The sequence below is a fragment of the Lutjanus erythropterus genome, chromosome 9 (genome assembly GCF_056507025.1).
Source record: "Lutjanus erythropterus isolate fLutEry1 chromosome 9, fLutEry1.hap2, whole genome shotgun sequence".
Taxonomy (NCBI): domain Eukaryota; kingdom Metazoa; phylum Chordata; class Actinopteri; order Lutjaniformes; family Lutjanidae; genus Lutjanus; species Lutjanus erythropterus.
This window is the reverse complement of record NC_139325.1, coordinates 28,539,942-28,566,656: the sequence shown is the minus strand read 5'-3', so window position 1 is coordinate 28,566,656 and position 26,715 is coordinate 28,539,942. Positions and strand designations below refer to the sequence as shown.

The 26,715-nt window shown below is 39.7% G+C and overlaps 1 protein-coding gene across 1 annotated transcript; it reads right to left on the bottom strand.

Annotated features, from left to right (window-relative positions):
* Window positions 1–11,276: 11,276 nt before the first annotated feature.
* On the bottom strand, window positions 11,277–20,121 carry LOC146321766 (transmembrane protein ZNF593OS-like). The gene is given in 4 exon segments (XM_084725863.1): window positions 11,277–12,459; window positions 14,150–14,215; window positions 14,218–14,262; window positions 20,035–20,121. Coding segments are annotated over 4 exon segments (345 nt in total). The 3' UTR covers window positions 11,277–12,312.
* Between the last annotated feature and the right edge of the window lie 6,594 nt (window positions 20,122–26,715).

Here is a 26,715-nt window from a genome sequence, read left to right as displayed (position 1 = left end):
AATATTAGTGTGTATGTGCAAACACTCGTGTACATACACGTGTATGTGCATGTGTTTATTTGTCTCTCTGTGTACACATATGCATGTTTAAAGCAAGCTGTTAGATAATGCAACAGCGTGCACATTGCATAAAGTTGCACATATCACACATCCGTCATTGTTCTTCTCCTCATGTTTTATGAGGCCCTGCAGACGTGTAACTTTTGGCACTGATGCTTCCTGTCGTGCCAACTGTTGTGTAACACCCAATAAAATGCCCATTCTCATCTCCTCTTACCTCCCAAAACAGAATTTTACTGTTCTTATGTTTCCATCAGCATCGTGGCTTCAGACTCTGGTTTTATATAACAGGCTTTCTCAAACTCTCTGCCGAGGTCCAGATGTGGACTGAATGGTCCATACAATATGTTATGTCTATCGTTTTCAACTGTCAATGTCAATGTCAATGACACTGAATATAGAGTGTAGCTAGTGATCATTCACAGTGATCCTGTCTCCAACAAGGGTATTGATTGTTACGTGTTGTTGCTGCTGAGTTCACATATTAATTTTTACACTAAAGAATCTGCTATCAGCTCCTAATCACCTTTTTTTCCCACTCAGCTCTAATGTACTTCGATTTTATCTTGACTGTCTTGAACTTGAGTGTATGTTGCTTAAAAGTTATATGCGAGCTGATTAAACATTATTTTGTTATCATCAGGTGTTCTGGACCGTTGACTTTAAAATAAAAATCATGTCATCATGTCATCATCATGTAGCCTCATCATGCACTCAAGTGAAGAGAAGTGGGGTATAAGCATAGATATGTTATATGTAGATGCCACCTTGCTTGTTGCTGCTTTTTGTCGCCTCTACATGTGAAAATGTTTCACCAAAACAAGTTCCTCTAATGCTATTTTGCAGGGGCAACAGGATTGCATTCTGGTCTTCATGTCGCCCACAGTGCAGTGGAGATACGGCCGGCTTTGTGAGACTACATGCACACATTACTCCAGTTACCGTGAAGTACTAAATCAACACAGTCCGTCCACCAGCAAGTCTTTGTTATGAGCTACAGGTTCACAGAGTTCCTCAAATCCTGATCTCTGTGTTGTCTTTGAACACACACACACAAACAGAACTTCTCCTCTCACACAGGTTATCCTCCCAAAACGGGGCGTGACGAAAGGTTGCTCTCTCTGTAAATAGTGAAGCATTCCAGCCGAAAGACACCAAGCTCTGAGAGAGATGATTAAATCTCCTTTCACCAACAGAGAAAGTCAACAAACCAGTTTAAATCAGCTCAAGAAAACCTGTTGTGCTAAGTTTAGATGGTTAAAAACCGGAATTCATCAGATTTTTCATGAGAATGATATAATGAATGTTGACAGTAAGACAAAAAGTTACATTATTACCCCATAGATAAACTTGACATAACAAAGTGAAAAAGCTAAATTGATCATGTTTAGCCAAGCCAAACAGTAAAAAACTAATCTCATCTGAACTCTCAACCTCAAACTGACTTTTGCAGAGTAATTATGTTAATAACATACATACAGTCGTGACACAACAACCACCTTGATTGTGTCCCAGGGCAGGTCAGGTGAACCTATAGTTTACGAGGCCTGACAGTGATATAAATACATGTGTTCATCACACCGACATGACATAATGTAAGAGAGATGATCTGCATTAATGCTGTTACCATAATCAAGAGGCATGCAGTGGTCTCATCAAGTCAAGGACACGTTTTCATAACGTTGATGGAGACACTGGTTTCCATTCATTTGCACAGCCACACCACATATACTGTGATATGACTGAATATTAAATGTAGAACAGCTGAATCATAAATATAAAATGTGAAAAATGGTTTTCTTGTTGATTTAGGGTTTAAGTTATTTGAGCAGCATGGCTTTAGTGATGGAAATGTTGGTCCAGATTGATATTTTATACAGATGTTCATGGTCCCCTGACGATGAATCCTACTGCCTTTTCTGATTCTCTGACTTTTGGTTTCAGTTTAAGTGTCTCAACAGCTATCGGTTGGGTTGAAAATTAACACGCACATTAATGTTGCCCTAAAGTGTAACAGCTTTAGTGATCACCTCTCTGTGACGTCATCATCGGATCAAAACTCTAAAAAGAGAAACACTACTGCGCATATTCAACCAGGTAGCTAGTAGCTTTTTTGGCGTATGTGCCGGGCTACAAAGTCTCATTGGACTGAATCGGTTCCATCTTTGTGTCCGTTAGCATTTAGCTCCTTCATTTAGTACAGAATCACTGAGCTGCCAGCAAAGACTCATATTCTTGTTGTGATACAAAAGCTCTCAGTTGTGCTTGTAAATACCAAAAAAGAGAAAAGGAATGCCCTCTTGCATTCCAGGATCGGCTATATTAGAGAGCAGAAAGAAGCATGGTGTTGGTGTCTGCATGCCAGGACAGTTCTGGTAGCATTTGGATCTGTGAGGGAACATTTAGCAACATGCAACATGTAACATGACACAGGTGGGTTATTTTGGTGAGCAGAGGTCACACAAGTTTACAGGTAGGCAGATGAAAGCTGCATAGTAGAGAATACTAGAGTGTGATTACAGTGCGTAATTGCACAGTCACCCTGAGGAAACTAAGGAACTCTGTTTTTAGGAGGTGCCCCTTCAAATCCCAACCCCTTCCTTAAACTGTCCGTGGTTGTATGCTTGCCTGTTTTTTTTTTTGTTTTGTTTTTTCAGGATAGCCTGTTCAAACCGGCTGAGAAGCGGTTACAAGCAGGTTTTTATTGCATGGCTGGAGGCAGTTCCCCAGCAGCAGGCCTGCAGTTTCAGGAATTTGAAGTCCACCACCACGAAGAAAACACACAGAGAAGAGTTCGAAGCTATGATGTTGTACAGTTTTGACAGATTGACACCTTCAAAGATTTCAAGCAGAACGTCAAATAAAAACACACATATGGCTCCACAGAATCAAGCAGAGTGTGTGCAGTCAGTACACACAGGTACATTAGTTAAGTCAAGTTGAGGTGTGGTTTTGGGTTTTGATCAAAGCAGAACTCGGTGCCACTGATCTGCTGCTTTACAGGTCAGAAAAAAAAGGAAACATGTATGAACTCACAGAAAGAGATTATCTTCATTCTTACTGTAAAAACAACACAGACTCTGTGATGCTGACTTTAACTTTCTCATAATGTAATGCAATGTTCCATCAGAAAACCACACTGAGCATGCTCAGTAACAGCAAAAAAACAAAGACAAAGAACATCAGACAAACAGAACTTACTGTAATTTACCACAGGGTCTACATGCATGTGTGTTAATAGAGATTTGAGCATACTCTGTGCCATGTAATCAGGTTTAAGTCAGGTTACTTTGAAACATAGCCACTTACTGAATACTCTTATAAGTCATAAGTAATGTAAAATGTAGCAGGCGCAAGGCCATGTAGGGCTTTAAAGTAACTCATTTTAAAGTTGTATCAATTATGATAATAGGTACTTATTTTTTGTGATCTGATTATGTAATCCTGATTACATGCACTCTGTAACTGCTTGTACCAAATGTATGTATCTGTACTTATGTGCATGAACATGTGTGTGTGTCATATGTGAGCATGTTAGTGAGTAAACATGGGAGGTCTACATGACACAGCCATGAATCGTGTTATGCAACACAGCCAAATGACCGCAGTGACGTCCCATCCTGATTTAACTGTTGCTGCCATGATGCCACACAACTGCTTCCTCGCGTCCTCACCAGTCCTCAGGTTTTGACTGTACTATATAAATTGACTGACAGCTCTTATGACCAACCAGGAGCCATTCTGGTCCAGACGAAAGTTTACAAACACGCAGCACGGCTGTAAATATCCTGCTTTCGAGAGACCTGGTGGCTCTTGTTTACGATCAGCGTCCATATGAAGCACCACGTGGCTCAGCAGCCTCTCTCATGAACACTGAGTCTCTCAGATGTCCATCCACACCTGTCTTCAAATGTTCCCTCCAAAATTAACCAGCACTGACCTGATCAGTATCAGTGAAGAAGAGAAGGCGCTGCTGCCAGGGGAAGATTAGATGGAGGGATTCAGGGGGACGGATGGATGAGATGAGAGGATTAGATAGTAATAGCTACCATTCAACTCTGCATTCTCTTTATATCAGTCATGGGTGTGGAGCTCTGGAGCAGCTTCTGGTGTAAGTGGAACGTTATCAGGTGCTGGATGAGTTATAGATACAGCAGTGACAGAAGAGGAAATGGGGTAAGAGGTGTAAACAGAGTAGTGGATGTTTCGTGTGCAGAAAACAAGACATTTGTTTAATGTTGGCCAAGTTACAACTTGTTTTTGAATTTACTATGTACACTAAATACACACTACTCAAGCATGCAAGCCCAGTAAAAGCCCATAAAGATGCAGGTATAAGCAGCCAACATGTTGACACAGGGACAACATACATTAGTAATGGTGTAGTGCATTCAATGCAGGGTCTAAATCTTTGTTTGCCCTCACTAAACAGGTAGAAGCTCTGCAATGCATGACTGTCAGTCATTCCCAAACAGTGGGTCGGGGCCCAGAGATTGTATTTGGGTCACCAAATAAATAAAAAGACCATGGAAAAAAATTAGTGGTATCTTAATTATATTCTTATAATTCAGTAGTTTAAAATGTTCTATATTGTTTTCCTGTTAAAAAAAACCCAAAACGAATTAGTTTGTCATTCTTAAAAAGTGGATACACAGGAAAAAAGCTTGGGAAACACTGCTCTAGGAAATCAGTGAAAATCTAAAGGGAGTCTGGGGCAAAGTTTACACAAAGTCACCCATCTCAGATGCAATATATCTTATTTATTCATATTACCTTGCATGTTCAAATTCCTCAACACTGTGGGAAATATCTGGGCAGAGACTTGAGGTATGCCTTCCAGTGGAGGAAAATGTGATAAAGCGCTCTCACGAGTGCGCTTCCAGTGGGCAAACTATGATAAAGTGCCCTTTAGAGTGCCCTTCCAGTGAACAAAACATGTTCTCTACAGTGGCCAAATGTCCAAGACAACATGATAAAGTCACCAATCCAAAACACTGGTCATTTTCTTCATGCAACAATCAACTTTGTTTCTCCAAAAATCTCTCACCACCCCTTTAAGGAGCCCTTAAATATCTTAGCGTACCTTAGCTGACAAACTGTTAATTAATTAAGTTTTGTGTGTTATTCATGTAACTGGTCAGCTCAGTTTCATTAACGAAAGATACAAATATTGAAGACTGTGTCATTTGAAGTTGACAGGCACGCAGTGGAAAACAATATGGCTGCATAGGTGAGTGCAAGTGAACACTGTGTTATGTCACAACTTATATAAGGCCCTGTTTACAGCTGAAGAGTAGGCCACGTATGACCCAAAGTCATATATGTCAATGGCATGTAGCAGGGAAAGGTGATCTGTTCCTAACAAGGCACTCCTTCCTACAGAATGACAACTTTGTGGGTCAGATATCTTCAAACTGAGCTAATTCACAGCTCTGCAGTGCTGTGAAGAATGGGATAATAAGTGTATTTGAACACTGGGGATGTTAAAGTAAAAAGGAAGGAGAAGACAGACAAAACTAGACAGAAACAAAGATAGTAAAGTTACTTTCACAAAAACCTCCCACCCATACTTTTGTCCATATAAATACATTAAATGCTGATGTTTGAAGCTCTCGAAAAGACAGAGGCATGCATCTTTATGGCTGAAATTCTGTGAAAACACCTTACATACAGATGATTTATCCAAAGGGACCATTTAAAAACAATTCACATGAGAGGAATAACTCTCAGGGGGCAGCTATGATGAGAATATTCATAGTTAAAGACTAAGTCAGAGAGTCTATAAGTCCTCAAACTAGTATTCCCAGCTCTGGATCCCACAGCCGCTGGTATTCTCACAAACATTCCCCACCAATATAGACAGGAAATCGGCGGCTCACTGTCTCTGCTCCTCTCATTCAGCAGCTCAGCAAAACAATGTGCCCATGAAAACCATGCGGGGTGTTGAAACAACATTCTCAGGCTGTGGATTTTGATTAGCAAAAAGAACCACATGAACTCACACTGAGTAACTGTTGAAAAGGATAAACGAATGCAGAAAACACTGACAGTTTTTCTTTTTGTTAAAACACTCATGTTTCGTGTTTGGGTAGTCCACCACTAAACCACTTGTTGGAGGTAAGAATTTCACTACTATTTATGTGAATTCTTCAAATAACAGCTGAAACTGTTTTACCCAGTGAACAAGTTTGTTCACTTATTGAAAGAAAATTTCACTAGACTGGATTCAAAGCAAAAAAGGGGTTCATAAGATTCTCACTTTTACATATTGGAAATATTTTATTTATTGTGTTATTACATACCATTTTTCTCTTTTTTTTGATGCAGTATACTGCTTCCCATTTTTGGTCCTTTACTGACAAGGCTGAACGATGACGTCCAACAGTTAAAATACTCAACTCAGCATCTGCCCTGAAATTAAACGTGTCATGGATGTAAATAGATTGTTGCATCATAATTTTTCATGACACGGCAGGCACTAGTGACTTGCGTGACAATGCCAAATAGTTGTGGTTTACTGAGTTACTGCTTCCTCCTCCGCTGATTTCCATTGAAGTTTTGTAACAGGTTCTGCAAATGATTCCTTCCATGTGTTTCCTCGAGACATGAAGAAAGATGAACAGATGGCAGTTTTAGGCAGGGATGGTTCTGTCACACAACCTACAAAACACCCTGTTGATAAAGTTTAAGGCTGAGTATGCAGTTTATTTTTGGTGTTATTGGAAAGAAGTTCCATTTGGCCAAACGCAGGCTGGTAAGATAGACAGTTTTTGAGTCTCTTCCCCAAAACATCAGTATGACCCAAATGTGAATGAGACTCAACAAGCAATCTTTGAAGGCTAATCCAGGGATTCAACAAACTCAACAATCAAATGTTTCTCCAAAGTCGGTTATGATATCTTTAAGAGTCCTCAGTCATGCTAACAGCTATGTGAGGCTGCACAAACATTTAGCAAAAATGCTCATGTTAGCATGCTAACATGCCCACAAAGACAATGCTAGCATTCATGTCCAGCATCTTTGTTTAGCACGTTGCTGACATTTGCTTAGTAGCATTACTGAGGCTCACAGGAACATTATTAATCACAATAATACTTGATACTTGGAGGTAAAATTAAAGGGACAGTTGGCAAAAATACATATTTTTCCTCTCCCCAGCAGTGCTTTTTATGTAGAGTAGAAAAACTTTTCTCAAACAATTAGTGTGTATGGTTTAGTGGTATCTAGCAGTGACACTGTAGATTGCAACCAACTGAATACACGACACCTCGCCCTCCCCTTCCAGGCATGTTGGAGAACCTACAGTGACAAATGCCTGTGACACCGCTCAGAATTAAAAACCGACATAACTGCAACCATTGGTGTCCCCAGTTTCCTAACACACTTTTGGAACATTTTGCAGCGATCAAATTTAGAATGAGTGTATATTTACAAAAAACATTAACTGTATCAGTATGAACATGAAATACCTTGTCTTTGTACTGTGTTCAGTTGAATATAGCTTGAAAAAGTATTTGCCAATCATTGCATCTATATTTACGTTTCACACAATGTCCCAACTATTTTGGATTTGGGATTTGAAAACTGACACTAAAGTGTAAAACACATTAAAAATTAATTGAACAGTTTTGTCAGATAAATCGCTGTGCACTTTTTCTGTTTGCTCTAAATGATAACATCAAGTAACGGTCATAAAGAAAAATTATCACGAACCCAGTGGGGAAAAAACCTTTGAGCCCATAAATAGAGAAACAAACAGCCTTCGAGTCCGGAGATAAGCTGCTTTTCAGTAAATCCTAATGAAAAGGGTGCCATGGGGAGATAGAAAAAAAAGATGAGATTAGGAGACAGAACATGGCGTCCTACATCACTGAGCTGGCAGGTTAAAGGGCTGAGATATAGAAGTACTAAATGCTGTAGAAACCCTATAAACGGCAACTTTACAAGTCTCAAGTTAACTTATATTGCACTTTGCATTTTACTTATTTGTTCTGAGGTGTGTCAGGTTTCCTATGTCCCATGAAAGTGATTAAAAAACAAGACAAATATTATAATCTTTATATATGCTAATCTTATTATAAATCATGTAGTTATAAGGGCTTTTTATAAGTAAAAGTAAATTTTTTAAAGGTCAGACGCTTTGATATGGCTGCAGATAAAAGTGGATGCTGCTGATTGTGCTGCAGGGCGGGGGTGTCTGGCATCTAAGAGACACTGTGTTCTCTCTCGTCTGCACGTTGGACGCTGGTCACAACAAGCGGCTCCCCAGGCAGAGGCCACCCCAGAGTGAACCTCCATCCAGCACATGCTCCAGCTGGGCACGTGCGCCCTGCCGGCTCCTCATCCCGACTCTGCCAGAGATGCTGAGACGTGACCTGATGTGGTCTGTGCACATGAACACAAACTGAGATCTGCGTGTGCATTTTGTGTGTTTAATAAATGCCAGGAGAATATCTGTGCACAGCAGAGGGTTACTTTCTTCATGTGTGTCCCTTAATGATTCTAATATGCTGTTTTACATTCAGTGTGCATTAACTGCAAGCTGATGATGTCTCTGCACCAGCTCCACCAAGATCATGCCACATATCACACATATACATGACATCCAGCGTGCCTCATCTGAGATACTTGAACAGCTTCTGGAAACCCTCTCCCGACTTTTCTCACTGTGGTATTACAGGAGCTGTGTCTGCCCATTTCTGCAACTTTTGGAAATCAACACATCTTCTTCACGTTGCAATTGGCCAGCTGTGTAGAGATGAGAGAGGAGCCAGGGTTTGAACTTCTCTCTCAAGATCTCTTTTTGTCTGTTCCCCAGTCTGGGGTCCAGGGACCTACAGCAGTCCTTAAGTGGATTAAAAGGGAAGAAATTGGGTTTGCCACTTCCGCTGATTGTAATTTATTGTGATCCTAATTAGACCATTGATTGACTATGAGGACCCAACTAAAAATAAAATAAAATTTTGAAAAACTCGAAATAGGCCAATCACAACCATTTCTCTCATCCGACTTTGACGGGCACTGATGCACTAAAGGATTATGTTGCAGCTATTGCATGCTACTTGCAGCTGCCAGCTGAGGTGATCTACTGGACCTATTCCAAAACGTTTTGTCCCTATTAGTCATTTAGACACTCAGTTATGAAAGTATGTAGGCTATGTATGTTCACAGGCACAGCCACCACTTATCTTTTCACACTGAAGTCTGTTTACATTTCTGTGTCGTTCAGCACAACTTCACACATTTAGTTACTCTGATTATTTATCAATCATATCCTTTTTGGACTGCGCCTACAGCACAGGCTGCATAGCCTCACCATCACCAGTGAAACCCATTAAGCTGTAATGATCTTATTTTTAGATGTTTTAGAATAATGTTTAATTTTCACAAAAAAATCTGATGAAATCTGATGCTAAATATACCCGATGATACTCCAGGCAACATGTGCCTGTGTGCTGCGTACTCGCATGGTCTTTGAATGGTTTGCCCAGAGCCAAAACCCAGCCCAACATACATATGATGAAAGTTATTGTGAACTAATGCAAGTGGCTTTTCAGCCGTATGCTAAAGACACAACAATAGTTCATAAAAACACACAGGTCAAATATTATATCTTAATGTCTTTATTGAACATAAACCAGCAACAAAACATAAAAGATGTTCACATGAGGGAGGGAATGCCTTGTGAGGCTCAAACACTTCATCCCCATGAAAAGGGGATCTTACAGTACTTTTTGACAGAAAATAAGGCTTCATCATCTGTACAGTCTGGAAAGTGCCAGCACGCTGCATTGAATCAGTTTAAAATATCTAAAACAATATTTCTTTATAGTTATACAGCTTTTCAAGAATCAGGTCATATTGAATATGATACAAGATGTTACATACAGGAGAAACAAGGTCTCTCACTGCCATACAGTACAAAGATTTATCAAACATACAAGCTGAGAATATTTCTCATTATTTGCTTCTTTGAGTGAATGTGAACGATGATTGTGAAAATTAAAGTTGTCAGTCATCTGAGAATGAGCTTCAGTCATGTTTGTGCCTCTTGTTCACACCTGCAGCTCCAAATTCCACCAATTCCTGAATAATCGTTTTAATTGTTTAACAAAAAGCCTCCTTGAGGCATTTACAACATCTGTAAAACCATCTCATCTACACGACTTCACTCTGTTTTCACTGCCGCACCCCTCAAATTTTATGCCCCATTGTGAGAATTTGTTCGATGTTAAAACAAATTAGAGGGAATGGAGCCCCCACTCTCATCCCAAATAATGATCCTCCTCACCCACATTCCCCACCAATGACCTTATCCATCCCTTTGTCTCTGCGGCTCAGAACCAGACCGATTTTGGTGACGCATCACTGGTTAACCAATGGGCGCCCTTCGTTAGGGGTTATGTCCTGAGCCTGGCATCACTGAGACGGCAAAGTGAGATTTTTGCCCAGTGATTTGCGAGGGGGTGGGGACGGGGAGGGCGATGGGGAGGAGCTTGTGGCATGGGCAGTGGGACACGTGGCGCCCAACGAGGTCTCAGCCTGTCACAGTACATCATATCAAACAGCAAGCAGGCATGCGCACTTTCTAAACTCCACACCCTGCAAGAGAAAGGGAGAGCGTGCAGAAAAGCAGCCAACGATCTGCCTCAAACCTGTCTGAGTCGCCAGGGAAACCTCAAGAAATCTAGTTTCTCTCGCTCTTACTAATATAACTAATGTTACTGAGGAAACATACCATCTATATAACATACAGAATGCTCCATGAATACACTGAGGTGACGAAAAGTGGCTGCCACTTAACTATCAACTCTTAATGTGGAAGTCTGACCTCATATTTGTTCCTGAATTTGGCAGCAAAAGCCATCACACTGAAGCATATTCACAAGCTACTTTCCTTGCAAGCTTCCTACTCACAGTCATCCCTTCACAACCACATTTTTGCAAATTCACCGTATGTAAATTTGGGCTCGCGTGTGAAGAGGGCACGCTAGCAGGTGGAACAAAACAAGACATAACGTGTGCCTCCGCCCGACCACTTCCTCTGGCGTGCAGATGACACCACAGATTCTCTGTTGCAGGAAATACTCTGCAGCTCTAGCGCCAACGGAGGAACTGCTCACTCTCAAACTCAGCAATGGTTTTGATTTGTGGAGAAAGTTTTTGATTAACTTTGATTATCTGTTTCCAAACAATATCACTAAATCATCACTGTACATAGTCAAAATATTCACAGCTTTATTAAATCATTACAAAATAAAGTAATACATTCAATCATCAATAAAAACAAAGACAGACTCATCAAGAATTTTGCTTTGATTAGAAGTCTGCACACCCATGCATTGTTCAGTAAAAGTTTGCATTAACATGTAGTAGACACACTGCAGGAAGGGTTCTAAGCCAGGGTGCTTATCAAGGTAGTCACACATCTTATTATAAACAGAACTTCATAGATTTATGTTAAAACAGCGTGATGCCACAAAAGAAAAAAAAAAACACCATAAAAAAGGTAGTGAGTAGTCCCTTTGTATATCTGTTGTCATTTCTGCACTTTTGTGCAAATATTTACTGAATCTCTGACACCTGACAGACATCACAAGTATTGAAAGTGACAGTTTGTGAAAACAGCTCCCATCTGTCCACAAAGCTCCTCAGGTGTTCTCTTGTGAAAGAAAAACAAAATATAGAAAACCTAAAAAGGGTCTAGTTAACTTTTCATCCCCTTGAACCATTATTTGGGCCTGCCATCACTTCATTACAAGGTACATCTCATTGCAGTCAGCCTTCTTCCCTTAAAAGGCATTACTGCTCTTACTATTTAAACCTATTTGGACAAGCTTTGGGCAAAATTCACAGTTATTGAAGAGTTTTTTTTTCTCCTTTTTTGTAGCTCAGAACAGCATTGACAGCATCTTGCAAGAATGTACCTTTGTAACGACTAATGGTCAGACCAAAGCTGGTAGTCAGCTGGTTTTCCCCCACCCAAACCAGTCCATAAAACCAGTCCTACCCAAGTGAGCCATCCCCACACACCCCTTAAGGTCCCGACAACAGAAAGGACAGAAAAGACAGTTTCTGTGCACGGTGAGAGAATCCCAGAAATTCAGTGTCTGAGTGCGACTATGACTGTGAGGTGAGAAAAGTAGGGTAGACACTGTCAGCTGTGTCTCTGCTTCTGCCTCCTCATTCCACCTCCTTCAATTCTCATCGGCTCATCCATTTATCTCCACGACCAGAGTAGTCAAAGTCTGTTCAGGGTGCAGGCTGAGCCTGGACCTTCTCCGTCATCTGTTTGGCACTGTAGTAGGACATACTCAGGCCCATGATGGCCAGCATCATGGCTATCTGGTTGACGGCACGGTCCTGTGGCTGCGTCTGCACCTCGCCGGCAACTTGCCTCTGCAGAGACACAAAGACAAACAGGACAAAGGTCAGAGGTCAGCATCAGTAGAAACAATGAGCCATTCAGAACATGTTTATTGTCAACAAAGATCCCTCAGCCTGGATGACCAAAAGCAAACAGTCACCAAATATTTCTTCCTTAAAACATCTAACATCTGCAACTTTAGTTCCACAGCCCGCTGCCATGTGACCAAACCTCAGGCAAGAACAGTTATTAAACATTTAGGAGGGGAAGACACTTCAGGAACAGGGGAACAAAATGTTCTGTGCTCAAAGTAGAGAATAAGGTTCACCTAAAAAGTCAAACAGATTGTATTGTAGAGCTGCAACTAACAATTATTTTCATCAATGATTAACTGATTAATTGTTCAGCCACAATTTCCATGAGCACAAAATGACATCTTCAAATTGCTTCTTTTGTCCAACCAACAGTCCAAAACCCAAAAACTCTTCTTTTAGTGTCATAAATGACAAAGAAAAGCAGCCAATTTTTACATTTAGGAAGGTGAAACCAGTAAATATTTGGCATTTTTGCTTCAAATGATTCTCAAGTTATCAAAATTGTTGGTAACTAATTTTCTTTTGAAATTAACTAATTGTTGCAGTTCTATTGCATGTATACAAAGACTACACTGGATCATGTCTGCTGTATGTGCTTTCTAAATGCACAGGTCCTCCTTGCTCTCTTTGACCCACTTTTGGCCTGGAGCAGTGACATAAGAGTGTCAGCATTTTAAAAGCTCAACTATGTGAGACAGCTGCCTGCACTCCAACATGCCATCCTTCATGTAAAGAAAGTGTACATACAGTACACATCATATCAGATAAGATGTGACTTGTTGATGCTGGTCGACAGAGATATACTTGTTAGCAAAATGCAAAATGGAACCAAAGATTAGTGTTAATATTTTCAGAACCGATTGTAGGTTTGGAGACTATTTAAGTTAAGTTGTTTAGTCTATAAAATTGAAAAAAAAAAAAAGAAAAATGCTCTGCCCAATTTGCCAGATCCCAATGCAACATCTTAAAATTGCTTCTTTTGTCCTGAAATGATTAATCAAGTATCAAAATATTAAGTTATGGATTTCCTTTCAATTGATTAAGTATTGCAGCCTTATATTAAAGTTTTTTTCCCCCTCACACTTTGTGATTATGACTTAATTTTTTATGTCACTGTCAACAAGGAAACTTCTCCCATCAAACTTCATCTTTTAATGGCTTTTAAAGTCAAATTGTGTATAGAAATCTTGCTGCAGCTGCACCGACATGTCAAATCTTATGTAATAGCTAGTCACTTTTTTCCAGTCTGTTGAGCTTTTGAGTCAGTGTAAAGTCATATGGGGAGACAACCTTTGTCTCCAAATTAGTGCAAATATGTAGACAAAGACTTTACACAATGGTCGCGACATATGGAGGGTCACTACTGCCGAGTGGATTATGATGACAGTAATGGGAACAATAGAAAGAGAGGAAATTATATCATCATCAACATCATTATATTATATCATCATATATATTCACCCCTAATTATACTGGCGATGAAAGCGGATTGTGGGTCACAGACGAGCTCCGGGCCCCTTCAATGAAAGCAGTTCAGATTCGAATCAGTGAGAGGAAAAAAAAAACTGATGGACAGGTTGATAGGAAAAATACATGTTTGCAAAAAGTGTGGTGAAGCTGCACAAACCTGGAGGAGGCGGAAGTATCCAGGTGTCAGCCTGCCCAGTCTGATGATCATGTCTGTTGATGTGTGGCGAGGTGCGCCGAAATGGAGGGATGAGCTGGGGCGGCTCTACAGGCCTGCAGAGAAAATGGAGAATTTGTTAAGTAACTGCACGGCAATCCGACAGATAAAACACTAATCAAGGATAGAAACACAGTTGGAAAAGTTAAGTATCACCAGAAGGGACTGGGAGTTGCTTCTCCAAAATATGTAAAAAAAAAAAAAAGTAAAATCTAGTATTTCTACTCCCACTTTGAGGAAGATGAATCCAAGCAGATGCCAACTATATACACAAAAGATCACACAGGAATTTAGTGGCATCAACTAATCTTTTCTCATTATTCAACATAGATGCATAGGTTTTATTTATCTCAAGTTAATTCAACTTAAGATTTAAGAGTTTGTCTTTTCAGACCTCTTGAAAATTTAAACATGAGTTGATCTGACTTGAGATCTTTCAACTGAGTAAATGCACTGCTGTGAGTTCACTCAACTTTTCTAATTAAATTTCAAAAGAATTAGAGGATTTTTTTTTAACCTAAATTCAGTAAACTCACAGTTTTAAGGCAGCAGGGGAACTTATGTTTTTAAATATGAACTTAATTAAAGATTTTTAATGGAGCCTCACATACACTTGACTTTCCTCGTCAAAAAGGTCGATGAGTTTTTGAAAAGGCATTGCTGCCAAAAGAGGACGAGAACATTGCCGTTGGCTTGCAAATAACCCAAAGCCATCTGATCAATGCACGAGAAAGGAACATCTCTCGCCTGTAGCCATGGCACGAAACTTCTGCGTGCAGATCCAGTATCCACCCCATGCAGAAACCCAACATATAAGAGCCTATATGAGAATTTTCACATCTGGATTTATTTTAGATCTGACCTACTTGGCGCCGGTTCTACCCTGTGTGCCCCTAAAGCTTGTCTGTTATTAAATTATTTTTGAGCCATATGATCCAGTGCAACAGAGCATCTATTCATGCTGCGCCATAAACTGACGCAGCAAAGAAAACAATTTCATTCATTCACACATGGACATTCCCATCTATAATTGATGAAGAATGTGGCGTTTCACATAATCGTTGGGCACTAATTGTTGAACAAGACACCAAAGAAAAGCATATAGAGAGACGGGAGGGAACAAAAAGTACGCAACAACAAGAAGACATCATTTAACACTTTTGAACTGGACAAATTGGATCATCTTTACTGGTGCAAGAATGGGAAAAAGGTCATCTCAAGAGGCATCCCGGAAAGACAAGATGCAGAAGAGGTTCTGCATTTCAAGACAAGAACCAAAAGGTTTTAAATCGCACAAAAAAACCCCACAGCAACTGGGCAAGTCACTTCCAGCTGGGGTTGATAACTGAGTTTGTGATCAAGGTTCCAGAGAAGGCGAGGAGGATTGAGGAGCAGGATATTAATGTGCCAGCCTGGTTGGAGTTACACCTCTTATGAGAAAAAGAAATATAATCCAAGCTTTTACAGTTGGTCCAACTGCGAAAAGCCCATCTTATTTGTGAAAACTAATACACGATTCCTCACCTTCCAGAGGCCAGCTGATGACGAAAAAAGAGCCCGAAATTGACCCGCGGGACGCTCTACCTCCCAGCCTTCCAACCACGCTGAAAATCCCAACAGATGCCAAACAGAGTGATGAACTTGAACTACTGAGAGAGCTTCTGTGATGAGCTCCGCCTTTTTATACAGCCCTGCTCTCACCCAACCAGATCTGCCGGGCTCGCCTACAACACACACACACCCACTCTCAAGCACACCGCTGTCGAAATGCATTACTCTCAGTGGGTCGCTTTCCAAAACACACCCCTTCCTCACCTCCTTCCAAAACAAGAAAAGCTCTTTGAGAACTGTCAGATACGATGTGCTCATTTAGTCAACTCAAGGTAAATATGGATAATACCAACAAAACAATGTAGTGAGGCAGTACATGCATGTCAAAGTGTAGGATTACATAACAGCCTGATGTGTCTATTTAATCTCAAACTAGAACAGAAATTAAGTTTCACAGATGTCAGGAGTGTCCATTAAGAAATGGACAAACCTCCAAATTAGAAACATGGGACAATACGTTCCTCTTTTTATAAACATATTTGTTTTAAATGCTCTGATGGCTGCCTGTGTTATATAATCTGTTTCCATTTCACTGAACAAATAGTTGCAGTTATTCTCCAAGGATCTTTAGATGACTGAGACACGCCAATGTTTACGTCATGCAATTTGAGTTTTCAGAGGTTTGACCAACATCCACTGGGGGTGTAGGGATTTCTTTGTTTGAGTACCGCAACAACACACAGGGTGTTATCAGGAAATCTGGGTTCCTGCCAGCAAAGAGCTTGGTATACATAAGTAGACACAAGTCACCGCTTGAAATAACGCTACAAGAATTTGGCTCAAAGTCAGATTTGTCTCTAAATTGGCATCTGATCCACAGCAATGAGGATTTAATCTGGGGCTACTGATTTCATTACAGTCTAACAGGAATCAAATAAGTCACATTAAGCTCATTACTGGAAGACTTCACACCATTATGATTAAGAGATTGTGTCAAAGTTTGGTCTATGACTCCAAGCAGGTTTACAGTGGACACAATAATCTGATATAAGTTTTTGGGTGGTTTTACACTACAAGTAAAGACAGTGTCACATGTCAAAGATTAACACTATATTTCTGTGTTTTTGGAGGCACAATAAAAGAAAAAACTGCATATTGCAGTTACCTGGTTATCTGGTTATCTTAAAACATTTCCCAGTCATCAATTGACAGTCTAACTGGAGGTTTTCCAACAGGTTCATGTGAGTTTCTTGCCAACCAATTTGCCACCAGGACAGATTTCCACCAATCCTGGATCTTGTCGATCTCATCACAACCATTTATCTAACATGATGCAGGTTTAATACAATGACCTGGTAGAAGAGCATGACCTTGTTGACCTTTGAGGCATTTTCATAAACAACCAAGATGGCTGCTGCTGATGTGGAACAGTTCCTATTGAACCTGCTGTTGTTTCAGCACTAAAAAGAACTGGATGGTCTATTTTCTCTAAAAGAACAACAAACTGCACTTTAAGCTTTTGTTGATAAGAAAGATGTGTTTGCTGTATTTCCAACAGGATCTGGTTAAGTTTAATTTATCAACTATGCAACTTTAAATGTTTTGTTGCCCTCACTGGTTGCAGGTCTGCAGTTCCTCATGTTCACCTGACACACACAAACTTCATGGGGCTTCTTTACAGCACAAGCAGACGCTGAGATTTAAGAATTTAAGTTACTGAACAGCCTGCGTTATAAACCGGGGTTTGAAACAAGTGGGCATTTACCAGACATGGTGAGTCTTATAAGATGCAATTGAGGGGCACTTTGGGAGGTATAGAGAGGACATGTTGAGGACATCTTACACCACGTTTGTCTTAAAACAATGGGTTTGGGGGTGGGCATAATCAAAAGGCCTGAGTGACAACAAGAGGTGAATAGAAGTCAGGTTAATTAACAAAACAATCTGGTGCCATTTGGTTATTCCCTTTAACACCTCTGCCAGTGTGGCATCTTTGTCTGTGTTGGGAAGTGCCTGGTTGATTGTATTCACATGTAAGCACATGAACGCCTCGCAAAGGTCATATTCCAGGATGAACAGATCAAAGAAAATGTGAAATAGTTTGCCTCAGCACAGAGATTAATGTCATACAGAAATCCTAATTTATTTATCCTAATTTTCTGTTTCCTGGACATTTACTTCTATGATTGAAGCACTATTGTCACTATTACGAAAGTCTGCAACACAACACAAGAGTATGGAAATGTTGCACTGTTTTATCGTTGTTTTTTGGTCTATAAAACAAGGGCTGAAACTGAGTTTGCTAATGTTCTGCCTGATTTCCTCTTGCTCATGGAGTCTCAAATATTTGTAGCATATCATGGCAAGATAATCTTAATCTTCATGACTGTAGTCATCAGTCTGAAGGCAGAAAACCTTTACTGGTAGCTGAGTCAGTGCTGAGGAGTGGTTCACTACATGCTTCGGCAGGAGTCCAGGTGAATCACCTGTTAACTATTCAGGTTTATCTAATGCCGCCATGAAAGAAATGGGGCGTTTCTGTGTTTGTGTATCACTTCTGACCACATTTCAAAACACCAGCTGTATACAGACTCAATGAGTGGCTTTATATTATGCAATGCAGGCACCAAACAGATGGAGTGTAGGTTTAAAAGGACCGATCTGTACGTACACCTCATGCTCCGCTTCTAAACATGTAGAAGAAAATACGGCAGCTATAAATGGTTTATAAATGTGGTGGTTCAACATGGCGACCTCCATGGAAGAGGACCCATGCCCTCTGCAGACAAGAACAGCTCATTTTAAGGTAACGAAAACACGATTCTTATTTTCAGGTGATTATACACTAATGAAAACATACTTATGAAGGTTATACTCCATTTCTGCTACAGTCTGCCACTAGACCCTCTGGATCTATAAACACCTAGAGCTGGTATTTGTTTTCTGGCAAAACTGCTTTCTACTCATCTTAAATGAAAAAGCTTCTTAATTTTCAGTGTTCTGATCTAAAGCTGATTTGTAGAGAGAAAATACAGTAATGGCAGAAAAATCCAACGCCTTTGCATGAGGAGAGGCTGTGAAAACACATAAAATGCTTAATTTACTTCATCTCCGTTTTAAAAAAAACCCTCAAGGATGTCAATCACATGCATCGGGCCCTGAAACATTTCTTGGGTACACCGTGTACTTTAACTTCAAGCAGCCAATGAAACATCATCAGCACTCTTCTTCTCCTCTCTTGGTCCCGCCTTCTCATGTCACTGTAGCCCAGCCGCCTACAGCAGGGGATCTCCTGCCAGAGAGCGTGGACAATAGCCGTGTGAAACACAGAGGCATCAGTAACTGCAGCAGAGCGATCGACATAGTAAAAAAATCTCCTGCCAGGCAACCGCAGCTCAGGATTACATCATCATCATCAACCTGATTGTCCGTCTACTTGTGCAATCGCTCTACTTAACCGTCTGGACATCCTCCACATTCATGACGATGGCATGTACACAGCTGTTGCCATGGTTTCTCTGCGTCTACAGGGTGGTGTTTGCTTCTCTATAAGCTCAAGCTTTTGTGATGTGATGCTGTAACTGCATGGCAGCAACTGAACAGGAGCCTGTTTATGCATTTCAAATGAATATTAAAACTCCAATACTTAAGTCCATCATTGCAAAAGCACTCAGAATACTTGTTAAGATCTGAGGACACAAAAAAGTCATGATGAAATTTGAAACAGAATTTTACAATTAATCATTTAGTCCAGCTATTCTCAACCAGTGGTCTGTGGCCCAATGGTGGGCCTCAGAGTGCCATCTAGTGGGCCCTAGAGGTAGTGACACTGCCAAATGGTTAGATTATTTATTTACTTAATTTTTGGTGATTTTCCAAAGTAGTTATTTTAAAAACTAAATGTGCTCAAGAATTCACACAAATAAAAAAAAACATCACATTAAAATGCATTATTTCAATGACTGGTTACATTCCAATATCACTGTCACACTGACACATCCTCAAAGTCAAATTTGTTTTGCCACTGTTAGCTAGCCAACGGATACAGTGACACAGAATGGATCTGTTTTTGAAGTGAAAAGGTCATCTGGTGGACAACGCTGTGCCAGTAAAAGCTCCAAAGCTTGTGGTGGAGAAATAGAACCCAAAGTACATTACATTTGGAATCACAATGATTTGGAATTTTTCCTTTTTTGTCATGCTATGCTTTTTTTTTATGCTTGAGAGTCGGGTCTGGATGTTGTCAGAAAGCGTCTATTCAGACATGCAACACGCACTGGGACACTGTCCATGTCAAACGTGCTCAGGCGAGGGGTGCAGAGTGTACAGGAGGAGGAGGAGGAGGATGATGACCACTCATCCATAACTTTGACTTGTCATTAAATACAAATTTACCAAACAAATGGAGAAAGGTGATAGATGCAGAGATCAGCTGATGGCGGTCTGCCTCTTTGGCAGGCGAGACACTCATAGTACGCTGCTTGCAGGACTTTTCTGACTTTTACTTTTTGGACCATAATCTGATGTTTTCACAACACAGATGATGAGTAAAGGCATTTAAAAAATGAGCTAAAAAATATTACTCATGTGGGCTTATACTGATCAGTAAATAGTCTGCATAAAAAACGAAACAAGCATCCCAGACAAAAAAAAATGCAGATATTTGTGTTCATACAGCTCTTGCAGTTAGTGTCTGGATAATTGGAAAACAGGTTTTAGATGGTTGGAGGGGGACCCACATGGGCAAAATTAAAATATCAAAATACACATCAAATACATTTTTCTCTAACATGGTTCCTGTCTTTTTAGGTTATTCTTATTTCGCTTATATTTGATCCAAGGTTAATTTTTCTGATCAGTTTGGTTTCACGTCCCGACTGACAATTGAACCCTGTTAGCGACTGAGTCAGCTGGCTGTTGGGGCAGGACCTTGATACCACGGTTCTAGCCCTGATCACTTCTGCGCAGACGCCGGTTCAAATGACATCACCAGTGCAAGATGGCAGCGCTCGTATCCAGGATATTTTGTCTTCATGTAAGTGGAAATGGACCGTCCATCTTAATTTACATTCATAAACTAAACCCTATTCATGCCCACAACGGCACTTGAATACTTGTCAAATGAAGACGGCTGACATTCACTTGTGTTGTAAAATGACAATAAATGGACCTTGATTCATTTTCTTTTGATCGACTCGTCACTTCAGCTTTAAAAGTGACGTACACGTCATATTTCCGTTACAGTGCTGCCATTTAAAGAGTCACCTTGAGTTTACAGGCTTCATTGTGTGGCAGGAACTCATAGATGCAGGTATATGGTGTACAATGCCAGGAACAAACTGTTTCTCTTTTAGCTAGTTAAGGGACGATTTGCGGACCAGTGTGTTTGCTTTAGAGGGATAATCTGAAATCTGTTTTCAGTGGTGAATCCAAGAATGGTTCTGTTTTCGTTACTTTAGATTGAGCCGTTTATACCTACAACAGGAGTGGGTCCTCTTCGAAGGAGGTCGCCATGTTGCATCGCCATGTTTAGAAGCCCAGAACAGACAAACCAGAGTGTCTATGAAGAGCCTTTCACATATTTACTTGAATTGTCAGCCACTGTAGGGTCTCAGACGTATGGAATGAGAGGGGGAAGGGAAACCCACAGCCACACTGCCACTGAATCCTACACACTGCTCCTTTGAGGGGGGGTTGTCTGAGTTCATAGGGTTCATACCAATCCTCTTTTCCTCTCCTTCTGGTCTATGTAATCAAGGTGTAAATGACAATGAAACACAAGACAAGGCCTCCATTTTGGGCCCCAGTTGTGAAGAAGCCAACATGGCTGAGCCCAAGACACAAAGAAAAAGTTCAAACTGGGAGAGTATTGGATTGATGAATGAAGCTTTGCCACTTAAGCTGGTCAATTAGCATTAAGCTACACTGTTTGCCCACCTACTGTTATAAGCCCCCAACTAGGCTGATACATGACTGTAAATCTAATCAAGGAGGGAAAGTGAACCAAAAGTCCAGACTCCAATCTATCCTGACAGGCAGGCGCAAGCAAAAAAGAAGGAAGGTAGGAAGGAATGCCTTTATGTTAACTAAATAACCAAAATAGCAAAAATGTCCATCTACAACAGATTAAAAATCAAAATTGGATCTACGTTCAGTCATATCTTTTCATCCTCAAGCTCAAACTGGCTGCACTTCCAAGAAGACACCATTAGAGGAGTGCAACAGTCTATTTTCCAGTCTCTACGCTGCCAGGGAACAAAATGTACAGATGACATACCATCCACACCAGCATCAACATAAAAGGTCAGAAGCTCCACTATCATTACAGACTAAATTAATGCAAATGGAAAAGCATTTTGGGATGAATCATGCTTCATATTAGATGAAAAAAGCAGCAAAAATAATGTGCTTAGATGTCAAATCATACTTGCAACTGAAACATGACAGAAAATCATAATTAACTATGAAATTATAAAAGTTGCACAATGAAAATGTTAAAATGGGACACTACTGCTAACAACTGAGCAGCCACCCTACCAAAAATAAAATAAAATTTTAAAAAATAAACTGCTTTAACCTCTGACAATTCGCTCAAGAAAACTGAAGAAAAAAGGACAAAGCTGCAAAAAAAAGGTCAAAACAAACTCGTTCATGATATTAAATTCAGTTATTCTCTTCATTTTAAGTGTTTCCCCTTTAAAAGCATTTAAAAAGCCACACTAGCGGACGAATTATTAATTTCCCGATAATTTGCTCATTCGGGTAGTTTTTCCTATAAACACGATCCAAACTAAGCAAACATACTTCTCTCATACTTAAAAATAAAAAATAAAATCGGCATTTACCAGAAACCGTAAAATTAACAATATCCTGCCTTTGTGAACACGTGGTCAAACTCACAATGAATTTAATTCAAGTTTTAAATGAGTAAAGCTGACAAATAAGCCACATTTACATAAACCCGAGACAATAGGACACTTTTCTGTTTGGTAACTTGCAAAACCAGCTGTAGACGCTTCTTCCTCAATCACTTATTCTTGTTTTTGTTTTTGTTTTTTTTTCGGTTTGTGTAAAAAGTACCAGTTGAAAAGCTGGGTGCTTACCTATAGCTGCACGAGGGGTTGGGCCGGTGGGTTTTTTAGGGGGTCTCTCTCTCTGTGGCTGCTGTTGGGATGGATAGTACTCTGTGTTCACGATGTAAAGTCTTTATAGGAAGCCGGCTGGGACATGTTCTATATGTAGAGGGGGGTGGGGCACTCTGAGTCCTGCAGCACACACAAGGCATGCCAGTGTGCATGTGAATCACATGGACCCCTACAACCGGGAGGAATGGGCTCGTCCACTCTTTGTGCTCACGTGTACGGTGTGTTGGAACATTTTGTCTTTTTCCTCAGTGAGTTTTTGTCACTTGTCGTGAAAATGTAGACACATAGATACGTGTACACGCAAATGTCATGTGTTTTGCATGTGCACGCTATGGATATATGTCCTGAAGCAGTTGGTGGCTCTCAGAGAAAAAAAAAAAGTGTAAGCTATGAGCTGTTTATTTTGGACTAAAACTGCACAGTGCACGCCCAAGGAAAGCGATTCAGATGGTTTATGCAGTGTTTGTTGTCTACAGTTGATATGAGGAAAAGTTCATTCCTAACAAGGTGTTGCAACTTTTAAAGCCAGAATAAGTTTTGTAGATATTCTGGAGTTTTCAAGAATTTAGGATTTGTAGATAAGGGGAGATGAGTAAAGTAGGGGAGACTGGGGAGTGTTGTAACAGTAGGTTAGTTGTAACACTGTTAGTTAGACCAATGAGAAAAGTGCTGCAGTGATGTTGTAATATCGTTCACTTCGTTTCCTTTTTTGAGCTCATCTGACCCTTTTTTAGGGGGAAGATAGTAGTTTAATATAATGGCAGAGATAGGAAAATGCCAAACGGCTGTGTAGCAGGTTATAAAACTAATAAATCCATCCTTCCTGAAAAGGAAAGGACCCCAAAAAGAAAGGAGTAAGAATTTATAAGCCCCTAGAAAAAAATTTTTTTTAGCAGCACTGTTAATTCATTCTTGATGACAGTAAACATCATTCAGCTAATTTATGCTGAAAAATAGAAACATCTGTTAACACCATAGCTTTCAAACTGAGATGTGAGACACGTAAACAGACACTGTGTTTACAGACAACAGTTAGCCCAACGATGCCTGGTAATTCAACATTAGCAGTGTCTGGCCACTGTTGGCTCATTGATCCATTTGGAAGGGGACAACACTAATTAAGCAAATTATCACTAACGCTCAGGTTCAGGCAAAGTCACAAAATAATTATTACATACCTGTAAAACAAAGGTTTGTTTAACTTGTCATGAATTCATACGGACCTGTCAAAATTGTAATTCAAAAACGCATAAATTTACAGTGTTTTCTATGGGATCTTTAGGTTTCTGTCCACCGAAAGGGAGCGTGACCTGTCATTTTGGCGAAGTTCTCATGTCTGCCGTTCTGATGTATAAGAGAAGTGAGCAACATTGTGGATTTTTACAACCAAACAACTGATTTTCAGGTAAGAAGGTAACATTTTCTGTCAAAAATTTTTTTTGCCATTCTGTCACTGCATTATACACACAAATGTTTAACTATCACTACAGTAGTAGTTTCTCTAGTTTAATTTGATTCTTTGGATTCATGCTACCTTCAATCTCATGCTAAAACAGCTGTGTAATGGATGAGAGCAGACATATGTCACATCCCACGGCCACGATCACCTTTGAATGAAAACTGGAAAACTTTGTATTTACCACCAGTCAAATTTGAGTGCATGTTTGGACTGTGAACCTTTATTAAAGTTACTTTTTTTGAAACATTTTTTTAAGTACAGTATTTTTCCTACACTTTAGATGACTGTAAATTTAAACTTATATCAGTTTAATAAAATACAATGTGAATGTTGTTTTCTTTTATTTGGGATACAGTGAGGTAATAGGACTGTTTTTTTTTTTTCAGTGTTAGAATTGCCCCCACCAAAGGGGTAATTGTAACACTCTGACTTCATAGTCACAGACCTGCGTGTGTTTCTCTTCTTTCACGGCCATCAGTGAGTTCACTTCTCTCTGACTTCTGATTAACTTAACAACAGTCACTTCCTCTTTATCGATGGAAAGCTTCAGAATAACCACAGAGTGCACTTTATGGTGAGATTATTTTTGGTATTATTAATATATTAATAGACTTGTACAGTATGTCTTCAGCTTTGTTGCATTGCAGCTTCCTTGTGTCACCCCTGACTTGTTTCTCCTGGTGTCACCTTCCCCCGGTTTTCCTAAATGTAGTCGGCCAACAGCTAACCAACCTAAAGCGTGTGTTCAGTCTATGGTATGTGTTGGTTGGGCTTCATACTTTGTCTTAGTGCATATGAATCCATCTACCTCTGATGTTGTTTTTCTTTTTAAAAAAGCCTAATATTTCAACACTATACCTAATTTAAAAAAGGTAACAAACTCACCAAGGTGATTTAAAATAAGGAACTTTAATTTAAAAAGTGTTGCATTCAATCTGTTTTTGATTTTATCGTCTGTCTTTGGAGGGTTCATGTGATGTTTTTAAGTTGAAATTCAACTGCTGCTTCAGAAGTCAGGAATGAATCTCGTTTTTTTCTCTTGATAGAATTTGAAGTCATAAATGTCCTTGCTGACTAAATATGACGCTGGCGCTCTGATGTACACGCCGTGTGGCTGTGATGTGTAGCCTATGATGCAGTCGCAGTCAATAAAAGTCCTGATGGGAAACGTAACAGGGATAACATATAGGAATAGAAGGGCAACTCAAGGTGTTTTGGAGGTCCAGTCCGTTGTGGAGCTTTTGATTATGTCACACAGTCTTCTTCAGGAGATGGAGTTTGCCCAGTTATCATGGAAATTATGTTCAAATTTCCCTTTTCATATGAGCACTTTAAGGACTTCTCTTCTTTGTTGGCTTATAAATTGAGACTGAAAATATGCGTCCACATTTTCATGACAACTGGGCAAATTTAATCTGACGAGGAAGATTGTGAATTAACTGAAAGCTCCAGAACAGATACTAAATGGACCTTGTATTGAGATGTTCTTATCAACAGCTAGTGTTATAACTATATTCCATTATGGTTACAGATAAAAAAAAAAAGAAGATGTAATCAGATTACAGATACATTTAGTAAAAGTGGGGATCATACAATTTGAAAATAACGAACTATCTACTGCCATGCACAGTGCACACACACTTGCCATTTCATTGTCATGGCCTCTCGTGAAAAAATGCTTTACTGGGTGGAAATTTCCTGCATTTTTTGTCTTTAAATCAATCAATCAATCGATAAATTACACACAACAAAGGATGGAATAGCTTGACAAGCTAATAAACCTAACAGTGAACATAAAGTAGGGTAAAACTGCAACAATTAATTGACTATTACATTTATCTTCATCTATTTTGATAATTGATTTAAAAAAAAAGAAAAAATGTCCAAATTCTCTGATTTCAGCTTCCTAAATATGAATATTTTCTGGTTTCTTTGCTCCTCTCTGACAGTAAACTGAGTATCTTTGGGGTTGTGAACAAAACAAAAGATACATATATACATATATATAATATACTGATAACCGATGATTAAAATAATCATTAGTTGCAGCCCTAAAAACACTGTATTAGGCAAAACACCGTATTTTATACTGAGGTAATTCAAAAGTAATCGAGTTACATTACTTTCATGTTGTGGTACTTGGATTATGTTACTGACATTTTTACATTTTAACAAGTATTTAGTAGGTGTATTGGAGTAGTTTTTTAAACGAATCCTCCCAAACCTGTTCAGTGGCGTGTAGCAGTGAGCTTGCAGATCACAGAAAACTTTGTCAGTTAGTGGCTACAAACTACAAACTCTTACAGTATAATTTTTAGTATATTCTCCCAGGCCCTCAGGAAAACTAGCAGAAA